General features: G+C 49.1%; 1 protein-coding gene across 4 annotated transcripts in view; it reads left to right on the top strand.

Annotated features, from left to right (window-relative positions):
- LOC310661515 (UDP-glucuronosyltransferase 2A2-like) overlaps positions 1-20,113 on the top strand; it is a 30,843-nt gene that overhangs the window by 9,548 nt on the left and 1,182 nt on the right. For 2 of the 4 annotated variants that reach the window (XM_083407787.1, XM_083407784.1), the window contains exons 2-5: positions 10,638-10,786; positions 13,842-13,973; positions 16,823-16,910; positions 18,691-18,910. In XM_083407787.1, coding sequence (XP_083263913.1) covers positions 10,638-10,786; positions 13,842-13,973; positions 16,823-16,910; positions 18,691-18,910 — 589 coding nt within the window. Of the gene's footprint in view, positions 1-2,406; positions 3,320-6,414; positions 7,222-10,637; positions 10,787-13,841; positions 13,974-16,822; positions 16,911-18,690; positions 18,911-20,113 lie in introns of those variants that run through there. The other 2 variants (XM_083407785.1, XM_083407786.1) reach the window with 2 other exon arrangements.

Raw genomic sequence — 20,113 nt, 5'->3', positions numbered from 1 at the left:
GAAAGTTGACAGCCATGGCCTAGCTGCTGGCTGGATCCACGAAGTGCTCTGGTGGGGTGAGGGGGCATGGTGGACTGGTGAAGTCAGGACCATTTTCAGTGGTCTGATGAGGCACAGGAGGTGGAGCGTAGAAGAACTCAGGAGGTGCTGCTGCGGACAGGAGGCGGAAAGACACCCAACCTGAGTTGGAAGGTGCTGGGCTCAGGACAAGGTAGAAAGAGGGGTGCTCTTATGAACCAGCCAGGATTTTCCTGTACTTGACAGTCGAGCAGTGAGCAACCTCCCACTGCCTGAGGTCCTGCTCATCTTTACAAGTCCAGGGGGGGCAGCCTGCCACTGCTGCTTCCTTCTCTGGCAGAGGCATCACCCCAGGTGAGGGAGGCTTAGGTTCTCTGAGAGCAGCAGTGAATTCTTACCCTTGACATTTCTTCACCCAAGACTAGCCCTAGCCCTTAAGGAAGTCAGCCCTGAGTGCTCTCTGGAAGGACAGATCCTGAAGCTGAGGCTCCAATACTTTGACCACCTCCTGAGAAGAGAAGACTCACTGGAAAAGACCCTGATGTTGGGAAAGATTGAGGGCACAAGGAGAAGGGGACGACAGAGGACGAGGTGGTTGGATGGTGTTCTCAAAGCTACCAGCATGAGTTTGACCAAGCTGCGGGAGGCAGTGGAAGACAGGAGTGCCTGGCATGCTCTGCCCCATGGGGTCACGAAGAGTTGGACATGGCTAAATGACTAAACAACAACAACAACCCCTAGCCCTATTGATGTAACTAACTGGAGACAATACAAGACTTGCCTTGTGAAACCGACTACCCACATAATCTTGTTCCTTACACAGCATCCCTTAGCAGTTGACACTGATTCATTTAACCACTAGCACCACAGAGAATGCATCCTCATCTGCTGCACGAAACTGCAGGAGAATGTCATCTTGGCCAATAGCCATCTTTACTCTGTCTTGGCATGCATCTCCCCACCTGTGTATGCTAGAAACACTCTCTATGTGTCTAATTGTAGGCTTTAGAGGTCATCAGAGCCACTGGGAATGGCCCTAGCACCTCAGCAGCAAAGGATATTGGGTTGCCAGAGATTTTTATACCTAGCCCTACTCAGAGTAGACCTATTGTAGGCTGGCCTCAACTAGAGCCAGGGCTTTTTTGGCTGCGGCTCCAACCTGGTGGAACGCTCTGTCACAAGAGACAAGGGCCCTGCAGGACTTGACATCTTTCTGCAGGGCCTGCAAGACAGAGCTGTTCTACCAGGCCTTTGGTCAGGGTGCAGCCTGACTCCCTCCTTTGGCAATCTTTACAAAACTTTAGTTTATGGTTGCCATCGATTTTGATTTTAATTAATTTTTATAATGTATTTATAATGTTGCACTATTTTAGTGTTGTTAGCCGCCCTGAGCCCGGCTTCGGCTGGGGAGGGCGGGATATAAATAAAATTTATTATTATTATTATTATTATTATTATTATTATTATTATTATTAAGCTTAATGGACATGACGGACTACCTTAGATTCTTTAATATCAGTGAGTCTGCTCTGGCAGGACTTTGTTAAATATCAACTATTTTCTTTGAAAATGGCAGGTGCCTTTGCATTTGAGGCTGATGTTTACAGTAGGTGTGGACTTTGGTCTTTCAAATTTAGCGGCGTCCTGCGAGAGGCCAAAATCCATCACAACCTCCAACCTTCCACCTGCATGTGCACTACGCCATAGCTGCAAAGCCCTGCCATGCCCCCTGTGGCATGGTGACCAGTGCTGGGAAACTGGTCACGCTGCCCTCAATCTGCCACTGTTCACAGTTGACCAGAAGAAACTATGGTCCCACAAGCCAAAAAAGTTTCTCCAATCCTGTGCTTATAGGAAAACCATTTCATTTGCTTCAAGTTTTGTGTGAGAATATTATGGACCACATAGAGAGGTTAAAGGTAAAGGTAAAGGTACCCCTGCCCGTACGGGCCAGTCTTGACAGACTCTAGGGTTGTGCGCCCATCTCACTCAAAGAGGCCAAGGGCCAGCGCTGTCCGAAGACACTTCCGGGTCACGTGGCCAGCGTGACATCGCTGCTCTGGCGAGCCAGAGCCGCACACGGAAACGCAGTTTACCTTCCCGCTAGTAAGCGGTCCCTATTTATCTACTTGCACCCAGGGGTGCTTTCGAACTGCTAGGTTGGCAGGCGCTGGGACCAAACAACAGGAGCACACCCCGCCGCGGGGATTCGAACCGCCGACCTTTCGATTGGCAAGCCCTAGGCACTGAGGCTTTAACCCACAGCGCCACCCGCGTCCATAGAGAGGTTACCTGAGAGTAATTCCTAGTAAGACAAACAAAAGTGTATATTGAACAGAGAGGCTGTTTCGTGATTAGGCGGAGTGCCAATCATGAACCCACATTTCGACAGGATCATGCTATGCAACAGGATTTTGCTGTAGCAGAAAACCACCTTTGCTTTGACGAACTCTGTGCCAAAGTACGGCAAGGGTGAAACAGGGAGGAGACGCACAGATTAGAGGAGTGCCCTGCATAAGCCCAAGCCTGTCAAAACCACATTGGAGCTCTCTGAATCAAGCGTGGGAAAGCCAGGACGCAATGGCTGCAAAATGGCTGCTGGTGTTTCCCGTGGTTTGGGTCTTCTTCTGGGGCTCAGCCTCCAGTGGGAATGTCCTCATCTGGCCGGCAGACGACAGCCACTGGATCAATATGGAATTCATCACGAATGAGCTCACAGCCAGAGGCCACCGAGTGACTGTGCTCCTGCCTTCATTCTTCCGGAAAATTGACCCCAGTGGACCTTCTCCTTTCCAGATAGAAGTGATATCCGCTCCGTTCTCAAGGGCAGAGATGGAAGATCTGCTGCAGAACTTAGTATATTTTATGACATATGATGTTCATGAACTATCTTACTGGGAGTTTTTCAACAAGTTGTCTGACATCGTAACTGTGACAATGCATCGGCAGAAAACTTTCTGTCAGATGGCTGTGACGAATGAGAAACTGTTGGAGAAGATGGAATCAGCTGGATTCGATGTTCTCCTTGCAGACCCACTCTATCCATGTGCAGAACTGTTGGCTGAGAAACTTCGGATTCCATTTATATACACCTATCGCTTCTCTGTGGCAAACACGGTGGAGCGTCTTTGTGGAGGATTGCCAGCCCCTCCATCCTATGTGCCTGCAAGCATGAAGGCGCTAACAGACAGGATGTCCTTCATGGAGCGACTCCAAAACATGCTCTTCTACCTCTCAAATGATTTCCTCTACCATCAAGTTCTCTATAAAGACTGGCATCAGTTCTATAGCGATGTTCTAGGTAAGATCCTGCTCCGAGTTTCGGTTACTGTATTTTTGACATCCGCACCTGTACGTTCTGATGCATGGAGACATGTCTGTTGTATTGCTTTGCTCTCTTATTTTGCCTGGTCCTTCGCCCAGTCTAGCTCCAGTACTGGAGTGGAAGGGGGAGATGGAATGGGGATGGAATGGGGAACAACATGATGGTGTTAGGCTTGCCTTCCTGGGCAGGTAAAGGGACCCCTGACCATTAGGTCCAGTCATGACCGACTCTTGGGTTGCGGCACTCATCTCGCTTTATTGGCCGAGGGAGCCGGTGTACAGCTTCCGCGTCATGTGGCCAGCATGACTAAGCCGCTTCTGGCGAACCAGAGCAGAACACGGAAACGCCGTTTACCTTCCCGCCAGAGTGGTACCTATTTATCTACTTGCACTTTGATGTGCTTTCGAACTGCTAGGTTGGCAGGAGCAGGGACCGAGCAAAGGGAGCTCACCCTGTCACGGGGATTCGAACCGCCAACCTTCTGATTGTCAAGTCCTAGGCTCTGTGGTTTAACCCACAGCGCTACTTTCTGGGCAGAGCATTACACAATTACCGCTCCCCACATTAAAGGGGTGCCCCTTTGAGTGGTTGCGCGCAGTCCCCTGGACACTATGCAGCACCATTAGCACAGGCTTGGCTTCGCCTCCCTCCAGGTGGGATACCTGGAGGTCTCCGCCTACCTCAGTCAGTTGCCCAATCCCACCTGGGGAGGCGTTGCCAAGGTGATTGAGCCAGGTAGGGGGAGGGACTACCTGCCCACACAATAGGGGGAGGACCTTACCTGGGAATCGTCAGTTGGCTCCAGAGCTTCTCCCACCCTACCCACCCTCAGTTAAGACTTCTTTTGCAGGTTAACCTTTTCTCCGCTGGTAAGTGGGCGCTGCTACTTCAAGGTCGCTGTTGAAGGCCAGAAAGGAATTCTCCTGCATTGGCAGGTTTGCCTTTCCCATAGCAAAATGTCACAACTTTGGCGGTATCTTTGGCCTTGGGTAGAATCCTTTAGTCTATCTTCCCTGATATATTTAGCTGTGTCTTATTGTATCGGTTCAGTTTTAAGTACTGTTCCCCACTCTGAGACTGCCTGCAGCAGTGCAGCAATGCGACCGCATCTCCTGATCTGCTCCACAGAAGACCTTAAGGTCCATGAATAATCATAGTTTAGAGGTCCCGGGCCCTAAGGAAGTCGGATTATCCTCCACCAGGGCCAGGGCCTTCTCAGTGATGGCTCTAACCTGGTGGAATGCTCTGTCCCATGAGACCAGGACCCTGCAGGATTTAACTTCCCTTCGCAGGGCCTGTAAGACAGAGCTATTCCGCTTGGCTTTCAATTTGAACTTAGCCTGATCTTTTATTCCCCTTCCTTCCCTCCCCCCCCCCTTTTTATGAAGATTGCCCTCTCTGGGATCCCACAGCTAATTGTCCCCTGGTCTCCTCGCTGGCCCAAATAGGACTAATTTAGCCAGCTAGCCCTGGTCATCATCTAATGTTTATTGGTTTTTGTGATTTTTGAATTCTGAATTTTATTGTTGTTCACGTTTTATACTGTATATGCTGTTTTTTGTTGCATCAATTAAGCATTTTAAATTTGTTGTTAGCTGCCCGGAGCCCGGTTTTCTGAACCGGGAAGGGCTGGGTATAAATAAAAAAATATTATTATTATTATTATTTATTAATGAAGAGCAGGTGATAAATGTTTTAAACGGATGAAGGAATCCCACAATGCCATGCAGGTAATCTTATCATTTCATAGAATCTTAAGAGTTGGAAGAGACCCTAAGGATCATCTGGCCCAATCCCCTGCCATTCAGGAATCTCTTGCCCATCATGGAGCTTGAACCCAGAACCCTGAGACTCTCATGCTCTACCAGCTGACCTATCACAATTAACTCAATCAGTTATGGAGTTTCCATTCCATTTCCTGCCTTTTGTGAATGGCAGCCTAGTTTCAGAAACGAGCTGTATATTACATGAAGAATCTAGTAGAGGGAGTGACTTGACATTACAGTGGTGCCTCGCAAGACGAAATTAATTCGTTCCGCAAGTTTTTTCGTTGAGCGAGATTTTTCGTCTTGCGAAGCACCACTGCAGTTAAACACTAACAACGGCGGGGAGGAGCAGGGAGAAGCAGGGCAGCTGCCGCAGCCGGTACCTCGGACTCACCTGCACGTTGTGGCCACCGCGCGACGTGGCTGCTGGAGGGCGGCGGGGCTCAGGAGCGCGACTCTGGCTGCAATGCTGGCTGCTGGCGGCAACGGCTCTCTGAGGGGAGCGCGCGAGGGCGGTGGGCAGTGGCGCAAGGCAGCCGGAAGGTCGGCCATCAGCTGGAAGGTCGGAGGGAGGCGGAGGAGTTGGGAAGCGAGCGTGCGTGCGTGCAGTGACCGTCGCCATGACAGGAGAGGCAGGGCCGTTTCGTCTAGCGAAGCAAGCCCTTAGAAAAATCCGTCTTGCGAAGCACCTCAGAAAACGAAAAACCCTTTCGCCTAGCGAGTTTTTCGTCTTCTGAGGCATTCGTCTTGCGGGGTACCACTGTATCTTTTTGAATAGCCTATACAGTGGTACCTCGGGTTACATACGCTTGAGGTTACATATGCTTCAGGATGAGAACAGAAATTGTGCTCTGGCGGCGCGGCGGCAGCAGGAGGCCCCATTAGCTAAAGTGGTGCTTCAGGTTAAGAACAGTTTCAGGATAACAACGGACCTCCAGAACGAATTAAGTACTTAACCCTAGGTACCACTGTACAGTGGAACCTCAGAAGTCGAATGCCTTTAAACTCAAACGTTTTGGCTCCTGAACGATCAAAAACCGAAAGTGATTGTTCCGATTTTCAAACGTTTTCCGGAAGCCAAATGTCCAGTGTGGCTTCCATGGCTCCTGCGGCCAATCGGAAGCCGTGCCTTGGTTCTGGAACCATTTCGGGAGTCGAATGGCCTCCTGGAATGGATTAAATTCGAGAACCAAGGTATTAAATTCGAGAACCAAAGTACTGTATTGAAGCAGTCCATTCCGGGATTTGTTACATGCCATTGATACGTGCCACATAAAGGATCTTTGCTCCGCTTACGGCTGGGCAAATAGACTCATTATTTAATTGTGCAATCATCAGCTTGGGGTCATTGTACCTCTGCTGGGGAAACGTTTCTGTTTGCCGCTATGCAGGGGAAGAAGCTTCTCATCCTATTCTGGCTACAGGTGTGCTGTTGGGGCACCAGTTCTGGTGGGAAAGTTCTTGTCTGGCCCACAGATGGCAGCCACTGGATTAACATAAAGATGATCCTCAATGAGCTGGCCTTGAGGGGCCACTCAGTGACGGTGTTGATACCCTCAGCCTCTTACTTGATCGATCCGAAAGAGGCATCATCTTCCTCTTACCACATTGAGGTCCTGCCAGTGACCTTCACCAAAGAGGAGGTGTCAGCTGTTCTGCAGAAATTCCTGGATGTAGCGACGTACGAGTTGCCCACGCTCCCCTTTTGGAAAGCTATGCAGAAGATGAGAGAATTAGTTGATTCCTTCGAAGAAGTGTTCAAACAGGTCTGCGACAGCATTTTCCACAATGAGACGCGGGTAGCGAGGCTGAGGAAGGAGGAATTTAGTGTCCTCATCTCAGACCCACTGACACCTTGCGGTGACCTGCTGGCAGAGTTGCTCGGAATCCCCTTTCTGTACACTTTGCGGTTCTCAGATGGCAACAGCATGGAGAGACTCTGTGGACAACTCCCAGCTCCTCCTTCCTATGTCGGTGCCAGCACTGGAGGGATGAGTGACAGGATGAGCTTTGTTGAGAGGATGAAAAATGCCCTCTTCTATGCTTTCTACGATGGATTTTTCCTGTATTCCTTGGCAAGCGAGTGGGATCGATATTACAGCGAGATTTTAGGTAAGTGTAGGCAAACTTTACGGAACACGGGTGGCGCTGTGGGTTAAACCACAGAGCCTAGGACTTGACAATCAGAAGGTCAGCGGTTCGAATCCCCGCCACGGGGTGAGCTCCCGTTGCTCAGTCCCTGCTCCTGTCAACCTAGCAGTTCGAAAGCACATCAAAGTGCAAGTAGATAAATAGGTACCGCTCCGGCGGGAAGGTAAATGGTGTTTCCGTGCGCTGCTCTGGTTTGCCAGAAGCGGCTTAGTCATGCTGGCCACATGACCCGGAAGCTGTACGCCGGCTCCCTCGGCCAATAAAGCGAGATGAGCGCCGCAACCCCAGAGTTGGTCACGACTGGACCTAATGGTCAGTGGTCCCTTTACCTTTACCTTAGGCAAGCTTTAGGGTTTTTGTTCTTCAGAGGTGTCATGGTTTTATTTATCCAAAGTTACAGTCAGATGCTCTGGGGCAGGCTGTGGCTCAGTGGCAGAACATCAGGTTTGGATGCAGAAAGTTCTCAGCATCTCCAGGTAGCTGTGAGAGAGACCCCTGGACAGCCCTTGCCAGTCAGTGTGGACAGAATTGAGTTAGATGGACCAAGGCAGTATAAGACAGCTTCCTATCTTCTGATGCTTCCACCCCAAAAAGTTGAAAATGTTATCATCTTTGGCCAACAGGGCCTGCTGTTGTTTGCTGTTGATTTGTGGGGCTTTGAAGTACTCGGAAAAAGATTGCAAAACCTGTTTGACCATAGATGATAATGGGACAGAGTACAGTGGTGCCTCGCAAGACGAAATTAATTCGTTCCGTGAGTTTTTTCGTAGAGCGAGTTTTTTCGTCTTGCGAAGCACCACGGCGGGGAGGGGTGGGGAGAAGCAGGGCAGCTGCCGCAGCTGGTCCTTGGACTCACCCGCGCCTTGTGGACACCGCGCGACGTGGCTGCTGGTGGGCGGCGGGGTTCAGGAGCGCGACTCCGGCTGCAACGCTGGCTGCTGGCGGCAACGGCTCTCTCAGAGGAGCGCGTGAGGGCGGTGGGCAGCGGCGTGAGGCAGCCGGAAGGTCGGCCATCAGCCGGAAGGTGGGAGGGAGCCAGAGGAGCGGGGAAGCGAGCGTGCGTGCGTGCGTGCATGCAGTGACCGTCGCCATGACAGGCGAGGCAGGGCTGTTTCGTCTAGTGAAGCAAGCCCTTAGGAAAATCCGTCTTGTGAAGCACCTCAGAAAATGAAAAACCCTTTCGTCTAGCGAGTTTTTCGTCTTCCGAGGCATTCGTCTTGCGGGGTACCACTGTAATATGCATGGCATGAGCAACAGTGGCTCATCTCATTTTACTTTAAACAAGCCAGGAGTCATAAAACCAGTAACAAGCAGCAGTTTGAGGCTGGCTTGTGATCCCAGTAGCACTGAGCCATCCCCTTCTGGGTTTGTTTGTTTACTTGCTGGCAGCAGCAGGGGAGGAGCCAAGTGGCAGCAAGTGGGCTGTGCGCCCAGCATAGTTCTGGTTTCCTGTTAATGTGATAAAGTGGAAGCTGAGGCTGGTGTCACGGACTGGCTGGATGCAGAGTAGTGGGAGGCACCAGCTGGGGAACCCCCAAAGGAAGGCTCAGAGCCCGGGGGGTGGGATGGGAAGACAGTGAGTGGTTAGAGGGAGCAGACCGGGAGGAGGAGGTGTTGGAAGCTGAAGAGGCAACAGGGTTTAGTGAGCAGGAAGAGGCTGTGGAAGAGAGCAGTTCAGACTCAGAGGCAGAAGTGGAGGCTGGAGAAGAGGAGGACCATGAAGCAGAGATGAGGGAGGCTGCTGAAGAAACCAGGGGGTCTCCCCCTCCTGCTGTGACCAGCTCCCCTCCCGCCTAGTCACCCAGAACCAGAAGAAGTATGAAGAGGGTGGACCGGCAAAGATAGGCATGCCGGTGGATTCTCAGATTGCTTGGAAAGTACCCAGGGGAGGAGGAGACTTAGGGAGCCTTTGGGAAGGTGGGGACACACAGAAGGGAATGGCCTCACAGGGGCAAGATCTACCAAGAAGAGTTGCTGTGCTCAGTAGGCCTGATGTCCTGAGCCAACCATGTTTCCTTGAATAAAGAGTTAACTTTACTGACGCCGTGTGATTTATTGCAGACCGGCTCCTGACACCTGCCAACTCTGGACTCTTGAGGGGTGCATTTTAAAAAGTGTAACCAAATGAACAACCAGATGTTTGGAGGTGGTACAGTATTTATCCCTGAGCACCAGGTGCTGGGAAAGGAGAGAGGGAAGCACAGAAGTATTGCCTTCAAGCCCAGCTTGGAAACTTGCTAGAAGCAGATCTGCCCAACCACTGCTGCAAACACCAGGCTGGGCTAAATGGACTTCGGTCTGATCCTGCATTGCTCCTCTTTTGCTTTCATCGTAAGCACAGGAGGGCACTGGGAATGTTTTTGGCAGCGGAAGAATGGGAGAAATATGACAGAATTGGGGCAGTGGAAGACAACAATTATGTGAGATATATAGGAATGACCTGTGAGCAGGAAGTGATCCTTCCTGAAAAATAAACGTTGTGTTTCCTTTTCAATACAGTGGTAAATACCACTGTATTGGTACTTAAGTACCAATAAGTACTTAATTCGTTCTGGAGGTCTTTACATAACCTGTAACTGTTCTTAACCTGAAGCACCACTAATGGAGGCCTCCTGCTGCTGCCGCGCCACTGGAGCATGATTTCTGTTCTTATCCTGAAGCAAAGTTCTTAACCCAAGGTACTATTTCTGGGTTAGCAGAGACTGTAATCTGAAGTGTATGTAACCTGAAGCGTATGTAACCTGAGGTACCACTGTATTAGGTGTTTCTTATTCCTCCCTTTCCTTAAAAAATTATTCAAGATGGTTCATTCCAAACTCTTTCCTACTGGGTCACTGAGAATTTGCGCATAAGGTTTCAAAAACCCTGAGAAATGCAGCGTCAGCTAGCCTCCCTCAGCCGGGTTCCCGCCAGAGGTTATGGACTACAATTCCCATCAGCCCCAGTCAGTGCAGACATGCTGGCTCAGGCTGATGGACTCTGTAGTCCAAAACTTCAGGAAGGAGCCAAGTTGGGGAAAGCTGATCTAAGCAGATTGGAAGCAACAGTGATGTGCCTTCAGATGTCAACACTGACTTTGAAGCGGTGAGTTCTTTGCACTATTACGCAACAGTGAGCTTGGGTGTGCCGCTGAAATAGTATCCACCAAGGAGCCATAGCCAATCCTAACAAGCAAGCATGTTCAGTACATGCATTTCTGCAAGCTCAGTCCCCTGTTGTGGTTCACATTAATTTTCTTCTTTTTTCAGGTGCACCGTACACAGCTGAAATGTAATGTCTGAACCACAGTGTTTCTGGAAGCAAGTTTGCCAAAGCAGTTGACTCTGGGAAGAAGAGTGGAGCTGAACCTAACCCCCTTCCTTTTTCTCACTCAACAGGGAGACCCACAACATTATGTGAAGTGATGGGGAAAGCAGAGATCTGGTTGATCCGCACCTACTGGGACTTTGAATTCCCGCGGCCTTTCCTACCCAATTTTGAGTTTGTGGGAGGTCTGCACTGCCAGCCAGCCAAGCCTTTGCCAGAGGTAATTCCCTCCTTTGCCCGCCAACTGGTCATGGTAATCGTGCCTGGTTCTCCTACAAAACACCACCAGGAAAGGGAAGGACGTGTGGTAGTGAGGACAATTTGTTGTTGTTGTTTAGTCGTTTAGTTGTGTCTGACTCTTCGTGACCCCATGGACCAGAGCACGCCAGGCCCTCCTGTCTTCCACTGCCCCCGCAGTTTAGTCAAACTCATGCTGGTAGCTTCGAGAACACTGTCCAACCATCTCGTCCTCTGTCGTCCCCTTCTCCTTGTGCCCTCCATCTTTTCCAACATCAGGGTCTTTTCCAGGGAGTCTTCTCTTCTCATGAGGTGGCCAAAGTCTTGGAGCCTCAGCTTCAGGATCTGTCCTTCCAGTGAGCACTCAGGGCTGATTTCCTTCAGAATGGATGGGTTCGATCTTCTTGCAGTCCATGGGACTCTCAAGAGTCTCCTCCAGCACCAGAATTCAAAAGCATCAATTCTTCGGCGATCAGCCTTATTTATGGTCCAGCTCTCACTTCCATACATCACTACTAGGAAAACCATAGCTTGAACTATACGGACCCTTGGTGGCAAGGTGATGTCTCTGCTTTTTAAAATGCTGGCCAGGTTTGTCATTGCTTTTCTCCCAAGAAACAGGCATCCTTTAATTTCGTGACTGCTGTCACCATCTGCAGTGATCATGGAGCCCAAGAATGTAAAATCTCTCACTCCATTTCTTCCTCTTAATTACATATATGTGGAGGAGGATGGCTTTCTTTCATGGGCTTGCTCTGAATATCAGCTCCAAATCTGAGGTAGTTGGTGGTTTCACAGCATCCATATGTGAAGGTTTATCGAGGGGCAAATTCAGGGGTGACATTCAGAGTGGAAGCCTGGAAGATGGACAGATCTGACACGGAGGACCCATTCTATCTCAGGCTTCCTCAACCTCGGCCCTCCAGATGTTTGTGGCCTACAACTCCCATGATCCCTAGCTAGCAGGGCCAGTGTTCAGGGATGCTGGGAATTGTAGTCTCAAAACATCTGGAGGGCCGAGGTTGAGGAAGCCAGGGCTATCCTGTGTTCATCCCAGTGGAGCTTGTGCAGAGACATGGATTGTGTCCCATGTTTATGTGGGGATGGATTCTGGTCTGGGTTTCAATCCATTTCAGATTTCTCTAGAAGCAGCAAAGAGATTGCAGTTGGGGGCTGCAGATGATTAACCTGCCAGCATCACGTTTGCTTCCGAAAGTGGAGTGGGCAAATATGTCGGTCCCACTCAAGCCCCAGACATATTTAAGCACAAGGTGGGCTGCAGCAAAAGTCTGGGAATAGGGCTCAGGAGCCATCAGAGTGCTAGGAGGAAACTGAAGTCAGCAGCTCAGCAGCTAAAGAGAGACAGTGTGGAGAGCCAGTGTGGTGTTGTGGTTAAGAGCGGTAGACTGGTAATCTGGTGAACTGGGTTCGCTTCCCCGCTCCTCCACATGCAGCTGCTGGGTGACCTTGGGCCAGTCACACTTCTCTGAAGTCTCTCAGCCTCACTCACCTCACAGAGTGTTTGTTGTGGGGGAGGAAGGGAAAGGAGAATGTTTTGAGACTCCTTAGGGTAGTGATAAAGCGGGATATCAAATCCAAACTCTTCTTCTTCTTCTAAAGGGCCACTCTTACCACACAGCCCCAGTGGCGTAGCGTGGGTTGTCAGCACCCGGGGCAAGGCAAGTAATTTGCGCCCCCTATCCCGGGGCAAGGCAAGTAATTTGCGCCCCCCCCGCTGCACTGCCCCTCCCCCAGATAGTCCCTCGCTCTCTCTCCGCACCGCACCGCACGCCTGGCACCCTCCCCTCCACAGTGGGCGGCGACCCGGCGGCTCGGATCGGATTCGCACAGCCAGCACTGCAGTGAGAGAGAGAGAGTGAGCCAGGTAGGGGCAAAGAGCTGCGAGCGCCCCCCCCCCCAGATGTTGCGCCCGGTGCGGCCGGCCCCCCCTGCACCCCCCACGCTACGCCACTGCACAGCCCCAAGAAAGAGGCTTCAGACCATGGGCCAGGAATGGCTCTGTGAAACAACAGTCCATTGTAAGCAGCTCCAGGAAATACCTTAGTTATCATTTCCCCTTTAGGACTTTAGAACTGATAAAGTTAGACTAGGCCAGGTATTGATATTGATCTTGTTGTCATGATTATATTCAGGGTCCTTAGTAGCCAACCAGTTTACCGGGATTTAATTCCCTCCCCAATCTCTCTCTCTCATACACACACACACACACACACACAATGTGGATTAGATTCAACTTGTCAAATAAGGTAAGTTGACAAAGGCAGAGTAAAACTATATATCTACTGCAATTCATAAAGCTATAAAATATGCTCCCAAGATTTAATACTTGACAACCGTAACAGGAAGGAGAAGCAGTTTTTGCCCTTGTTATCATCATAAATACCATAGGCTTAGTAGTACAAAAACACTTCATTAACTGAAGCCTGATATTTATTATTACTAGTAGTAATAATAGTATATTGATCAAGGTAATTCTCAAAAACTGGAAGATGAATTTCATGTATCGCTGGGGGACACTGCCACCTTATGATGAATGATGGAATTCCACTGATGTTAAACAAAAATGTATCTTTCTCACAAATTGAATTCCTCACTACTGTTGTCTTCTGCATTTTAGTTATTCTATCTCTCTCTCTCTCAGAAGTTGGGGACCTGTGGCCCTCCAGACTTTGGTGTGCTCCAAATGTTAGACACTCTGCTTTACTTAGAAGATCTCTCCCATTTCCCAGTCAGCAGGGACAAGATGGCTCAGTTGGTTAGAGCTTGGTGCTGATAATGCCAAGGTTGCAGGTTCGATCCCCGTATGGGACATCTGCGTATTCCTGCATTGCAGGGGGTTGGACTAGATGACCCTCAGGGTCCCTTCCAATTCTATGATTCTATGACTAATGTTAAGGATGTTATTACAGCACAACTTATAAAATAACCCCAGAAAAAATGGATTACCACAGCTAGTCATGTATGCATTTCAAGCAGCAGAGGGAACGTTACTTTTACTTGCTTTTGCCTTTTAATAGGAAATGGAAAAATTTGTCCAGAGTTCAGGAGAACATGGCATTGTGGTCTTCTCCCTGGGCTCAATGATTAAAAACTTAACAGAGGAAAAGGGGAACATGATCGCATTGGCCCTCAGCCAGCTTCCACAGAAGGTATGTTTTCTTGGATGCCCGCGAGTTTTTTCGTTGTACGAGTTTTTTTGTCTTGCGAAGCACCACTGCATTTAAACACTAACAACGGCGGGGAGGAGCGGGAAGAAGCAGGACAGCTGCCGCAGCCGGTACCTCAGACTCACCCGCGCCTTGTGGCCACCGCGTGACGCGGCTGCTGGAGGGCGGCGGGGCTCAGGAGCGCGACTCCAGGGAGAGAGAGGCGCTGGTGGCAACGGCTCTCTGAGGGGAGCGCGCGAGGGGGGTGGGCAGCGGCGTGAGGCACTAACCGTCAGCGGGAAGGTGGGAGGGAGCTGGAGGAGCGGGGAAGCGAGCGTGTGTGCGTGCAGTGACCGTCGCCATGACAGGAGAGGCGACATATATATGTTGTATGCTGGACTTTGGAAAAGTGACCACAATGCTTCAGTTGGGAAGAAAGTGGGAGAGGCTAGGGTGTTCCTACTACTGATAAAATACAAGGCTCAGCAAACCTTTTCAGCAAGGGGCCGGTCCACTGTCCCTCAGTCCTTGTGGGGGGCCAGACTATATTTTGAAAGAAAAAAAATTGAACAAATTCCTATACCCCACAAATAACCCAGAGGTGCATTTTAAATAAAAGGGCACATTCTACTCATGTAAAAACACACTGCTTCTCGGACCGTCCACAGGCCGGATTTAGAAGGCGATTGGGCCAGTTCTGGCCCCCAGGCCTTAGGTTGCCTGCCCATGGATAAAAACATGCTTGCATATTGGCTGCGTGGGAAATGGCTGTCTCTGTAGAATTCAGCGGCCAGGTTGCTCACCAAGGCAAGATGGCTTGAGCATATAACACCAATCCTGGTCCAACTACATGAGCTGCCAGTTAGCTTCCAGGCCCAACTAAAAGTGTTGGGTTTTGACCTATAAAGCCTTAAACACCTCAAGACCACAATACTGAAAGAAGCGCCTCTCTCCATATGTACCAACCATCAGGGGTTGGCAAAGTTTTTGTGGCTTGGGCTGGTTCATGGTCCCGCAGATGCCACAGTGGGCTGGAGTGCGCGTGCATGCGCAAACACTATTTCCGGCACTCCTTCTGGCGTGGAGGAGGCGTGCGCAGCTTCCCATTGGCTGCAGGAGGCTCCTGCAGCCAATGGGAAGCCGGCCAGCATCATGGAAGGTGGTCCCTGCTCTGCTCTGCGCCAGTTTAGCACAGTTGCCAACCCCTGAATGAGATCATCATCGGAGGCCATTCTCCATGCGTTCCCTCCATGAGAAGTTTGGAACGTGGCAACATAAGAACAGGTCTCTTCTGTGGCAGCGGATGCCCTTTAACCAACTGTGGCCTTTTCGAAATGGGTGGGATGGTTTTAATGCTCTAGTTTTCTATGTGGGGTTCGTTTGTAGGTTGCTTTGGGTTGCCTTGGGCAAGATAAAGTGACTAACAAATTTAATAAATAGTAGTTGTCATTATGGTCCCCTTATGTGATTTCAGTTTATGGTGATGTCCGAGAGGATATCGTATGCAATTGCTATCTATGCTGCTATCAAATGTGGAATTTTAACCTTATTTTTGCATTTGACTTTTGTTTGTGATATTTTCAGGATGCTATACTTCTCTGAAATATGAAGCTGTTTGTATATATTTGAAGTTATTTGTGCACACACACATACATAGTGGGTGAGAGGCAAATGTTACTTTGCAAATGATGTACTAATTCTTCTGGGAAAAGATACATGGGAGTAAATGCCCATTGAATACCAATACAGTGGTACCCTGGGTTACATACGCTTCAGGTTACAGACGCTTCAGGTTACAGACTCCACTAACCCAGAAATAGTACCTCAGGTTAAGAAATTTGCTTCAGGATGAGAACAGAAATCGTGCGGTGGCAGCAAGAGGCCCCATTAGGTAAAGTGGTGCTTCAGGTTAAGAACAGTTTCAGGTTAAGAACAGACCTCCGGAATGAATTAAGGACGTAACCAGAGGTACCACTGTATGGGACATAAAATAACATTGGAGAAAGTTTAGCTAAATAATATATAAGACATAATATAAATAAGTATACTCCTCACATGGGACGCGGGTGGCGCTGCGGGTAAAACCTCAGTGCCTAGGACTTGCCGATCATATGGTCGGTGGTTCGAATCCCCGCGGCGGGGTGAGCTCCCGTCGTTCGGTCCCAGCTCCTGCCCACCTAGCAGTTCGAAAGCACCCCTAAGTGCAAGTAGATAAATAGGTACCGCTGTATAGCGGGAAGGTAAACGGCGTTTCTGTGCGCTGCGCTGGTGATGGCTCGCCAGAGCAGCTTCGTCACGCTGGCCACGTGACCCGGAAGTGTCTTTGGACAGCGCTGGCTCCCGGCCTCTTAAGCGAGATGAGCACGCAACCCCAGAGTCGGTCACGACTGGCCCGTACGGGCAGGGGTACCTTTACCTTTACCTTTATACTCCTCACATTTTAAATAAACATCATTATGTCTAGGATGGGTACAATCTCAACCATTGATCTACATATTAATAGATCAATGAACAGAATAGAACTTAAGTCTTGTTGGCCATTTAAAATAGGCACATATTTGAGCTTTTCAAAAAGAAAATGGTTCTGGTTTTTGTGTAAAGACAAAAAAAACCCCACAACTGCTGAAGAACTGGTTTTTATAGAGACCATTTAAGCATTCACTTAAGCAATGTGTTTAAAACAATGTTCAGTTTTAACTATATTCATGCTCAATGTTTTAACTTTTAATCTTTTTCCTTTGTGTTGATAAAAGGTCTATATAACCTGTGGGCCAGCATCAAGCTTAATCGTCTTTGCAATTATTCATTAATTTCTCTCTCTCTCTCTCTCCCCCCCCCCCCCCAAATCCCAGGTTCTTTGGCGCTACAAAGGAAAAAGGCCAGACACATTAGGAGCCAACACCAGACTTTATGACTGGATCCCACAAAACGACCTTCTTGGTGAGAGATCTTATGCGGCAAACATTGGCTTCATTGCTCCATTCTGACAATTGCTAGGAAATACAACCTCTGCATTTCCATGTTGGAAACTACACACGCAAAGCACTGTGGAACCCACAAAATGTATTTGAAAACCCGAGTTTCCAAGTATTCATAATTTGGGTGACTGAAAAATACGGTCATTTTAGAAAGCGCTGAAAATTCTTGAAACACATTTTTGTGTGTGTGTGAATGGCAATATTAAGGGATTGTATGTCAGCTGGACTAAGCCTGAATGCTGTAACCAATAATCAGTTGCAATAATCTGCTTTTATCAGATGGAGTCCAGATCTTAAAGCATTGTCATTTTTGGATAGCTCTGATGGTTAGAGCGTGGTGCTGGTTAACACCAAAGTTGCAGGTTTTAGCCTTGTATGGGACAGCTGCAAGGGTCAAGACACTCATAACTGACAACATTAACTACAGTGGTACCTCGGGTTACATACACTTCAGGTTACATACGCTTCAGGTTACAGACTTCACAAACCCAGAAATAGTACCTCGGGTTAAGAACTTTGCTTCAGGATGAGAACAGAAATTGTGCTCCAGCGGCGCGGCAGCAGCAGGAGGCCCCGTTAGCTAAAGTGGTGCTTCAGGTTAAGACCAGTTTCAGGTTAAGAACGGACCTCCGGAACGAATTAAGTACTTAAACTGAGGTACCACTGTACTGGTCTCTAATGCCACAATAGGCACTGTGATTCTCCAGCGCTTTGACTTCACTCCCAGGGGTGTACTCTATTGTTTCTTGAGATGCCAACAAGTCACTATAATTATTCTGGTCTCATGTTATCAGCAGCTGGAGTTGTGATAGTTTGGAGGTCTCAGCAGGTATCAACTGACTACTAAAAAGGTAAAGGCACCCCTGACCATTAGGTCCAGTCTTGGACTCCGGGGTTGCGCGTTCATCTCGGTCTATAGGCCGAGGGAGCTGGCGTTTGTCCACAGACAGCTTCCAGGTCATGTGGCCAACATGACTTAAGCCGCTTCTGGCGAACCAGAGCAGCGCACAGAAACACTGTTTACCTTCCCGCCAGAGCGGTACCTATTTATCTACTTGCACTTGACGTGCTTTTGAACTGCTAGGTGGGCAGGAGCTGGGACCAAGCAACGGGAGCTCACCCCGTCGCAGGGATTCGAACTGCTGACCTTTCAATCGGCAAGCCCTAGGCGCTGTGGTTTAGACCACAGCACCACCCATGTCCCCAACTGACTACTAGTGGTTTATACCTTTTAATTACCATGATCGCCCATGTTTTTCTCAACTGACTACTAGTTGAGAAAAATATGGGCAAACATGGTAATCAAAAGATATAAACCACTATAGTCGTACCTTGGAAGTTGAACAGAATCCATTCCAGAAGTCTGTTTGACTTCCAAAACGTTCTCAAACCAAAGCATGGCTTCTGATTGGCTGCAGGCAGCTCCTGCAGCCAATCGAAAGCCGTGGAAGCCCCATCGGATATTCGGCTTCCAGAAACTGGACAGTCACTACTGGGTTTGTGGTGTTCGGGAACAAAAACATTTGAGAATGAAGCTGTTCGAAAACCAAGGTACGACTGTATAGGATGGGGAAATTTAAACAGATATTTCAATGAAATTAGGTATTTTGGGGTCTTGGAACTAGTGAAAAAACAGCATGCCATACACACAGTATGCAGTATCAAAAAAAATTTGGGGGGTACATATATGGGAAAATTTATGAATGATTCCTTATCACATTTTACCCATCTTCCCATTCCAGGACACCCCAAGACGAAAGCCTTTATAACACACGGTGGAACCAATGGGATTTATGAAGCTATTTACCATGGTGTTCCCATGGTTGGGATCCCCATGTTTGCTGACCAACCCGATAACGTTGTGCACATGAAGGCAAAGGGGATGGCTGTACAGCTGGACATTCATACAATGAAGACGGAAGACTTAGTGGATGCCGTGAACACTGTCATTCACAATGCCACGTGAGTGAGACACAGATCGCCTTCTCTATACAATGCCTAGAGCAAGCTAGGTCCTTCAGCAATAGGTTTTGGAAAAGAAAAATGTAGCCGAGAAATCATTAGCACATATTATTAATATTCTATAAAAGGTAAAGGTACCCCTGCCCGTACGGGCAAGTCTTGACAGACTCTAGGGTTGTGCGCTCATCTCACTCTAGAGGCCGGGAGCCAGCGCTGTCCGCAGACACTTCCGGGTCACGTGGCCAGCGTGACAAGCTGCATCTGGCGAGCCAGTGCAGCACACGGAACGCCGTTTACCTTCCCGCTGGTAAGAGGTCCCTATTTATCTACTTGCACCTGGGGGTGCTTTCGAACTGCTAGGTTGGCAGGCGCTGGGACCGAACGACGGGAACGCACCCCGCCACGGGGATTCGAACCGCCAACCATGCAAGTCCTTGCCAATCGGCAAGTCCTAGGTGCTGAGGTTTTACCCACAGCGCCACCCGCGTCCCATTAATATTCTATAGCCAAGCCCATTTCCACCTGACTCCATTTCCTCCTGCCCTGTTGTGGTCGTCTTCTTGCCACAAGTGTTTGCTTCTACCACGTTGGGATACATTTTCTCTTGCCAAACCACATTTGAATCTAGCGCCTTCTGACTTTTGTCCTACTACAGAACTCAAAGGCTTTTGTCCCCAAACACCTTTTGCCCTCAGTCTGAGGTGCAGACGACCCCGAAAGGCAAGAACCGTATTTTTTGCTCTGCAAGACTCACTTTTTCCCTCCTAAAAAGGGGAAATGTGTGTGCGTCTTATGGAGCGAATGCAGGCTGCACAGCTATCCCAGACGCCAGAAGAGCAAGAGGGATCGCTGCTTTCACTGCACAGTGATCCCTCTTGCTGTTCTGACTTCTGGGATTCAAAATATTTTTTTCTAGTTTTCCTCCTCCAAAAACTAGGTGTGTCTTATGGTCTGGTGCGTCTTATAGGGCGAAAAATACGGTATATCTCGTTTCCTTCTATTCAGTCCCCCATATGGTTATGGAGCCAAAAGTAACACTGCGACAGTAGTCAATCTCTTCAGTCTATGTTTTTCTGGTGCCAGTCAGTCACTCATTCAGATTTTTTTGCCACAAATGACACTACCAGTCTACAAAATGCACATAGCATGTTTCTGGAACATTCACAAGGCCACTTGCCTAAGAAAACCTGCAGAAGTTAAAGG

The sequence above is a fragment of the Podarcis tiliguerta genome (assembly GCF_965153285.1).
Source record: "Podarcis tiliguerta genome assembly, chromosome: 13".
Lineage (NCBI taxonomy): Eukaryota > Metazoa > Chordata > Lepidosauria > Squamata > Lacertidae > Podarcis > Podarcis tiliguerta.
This window is presented reverse-complemented; position numbering and strand designations above follow the sequence as displayed.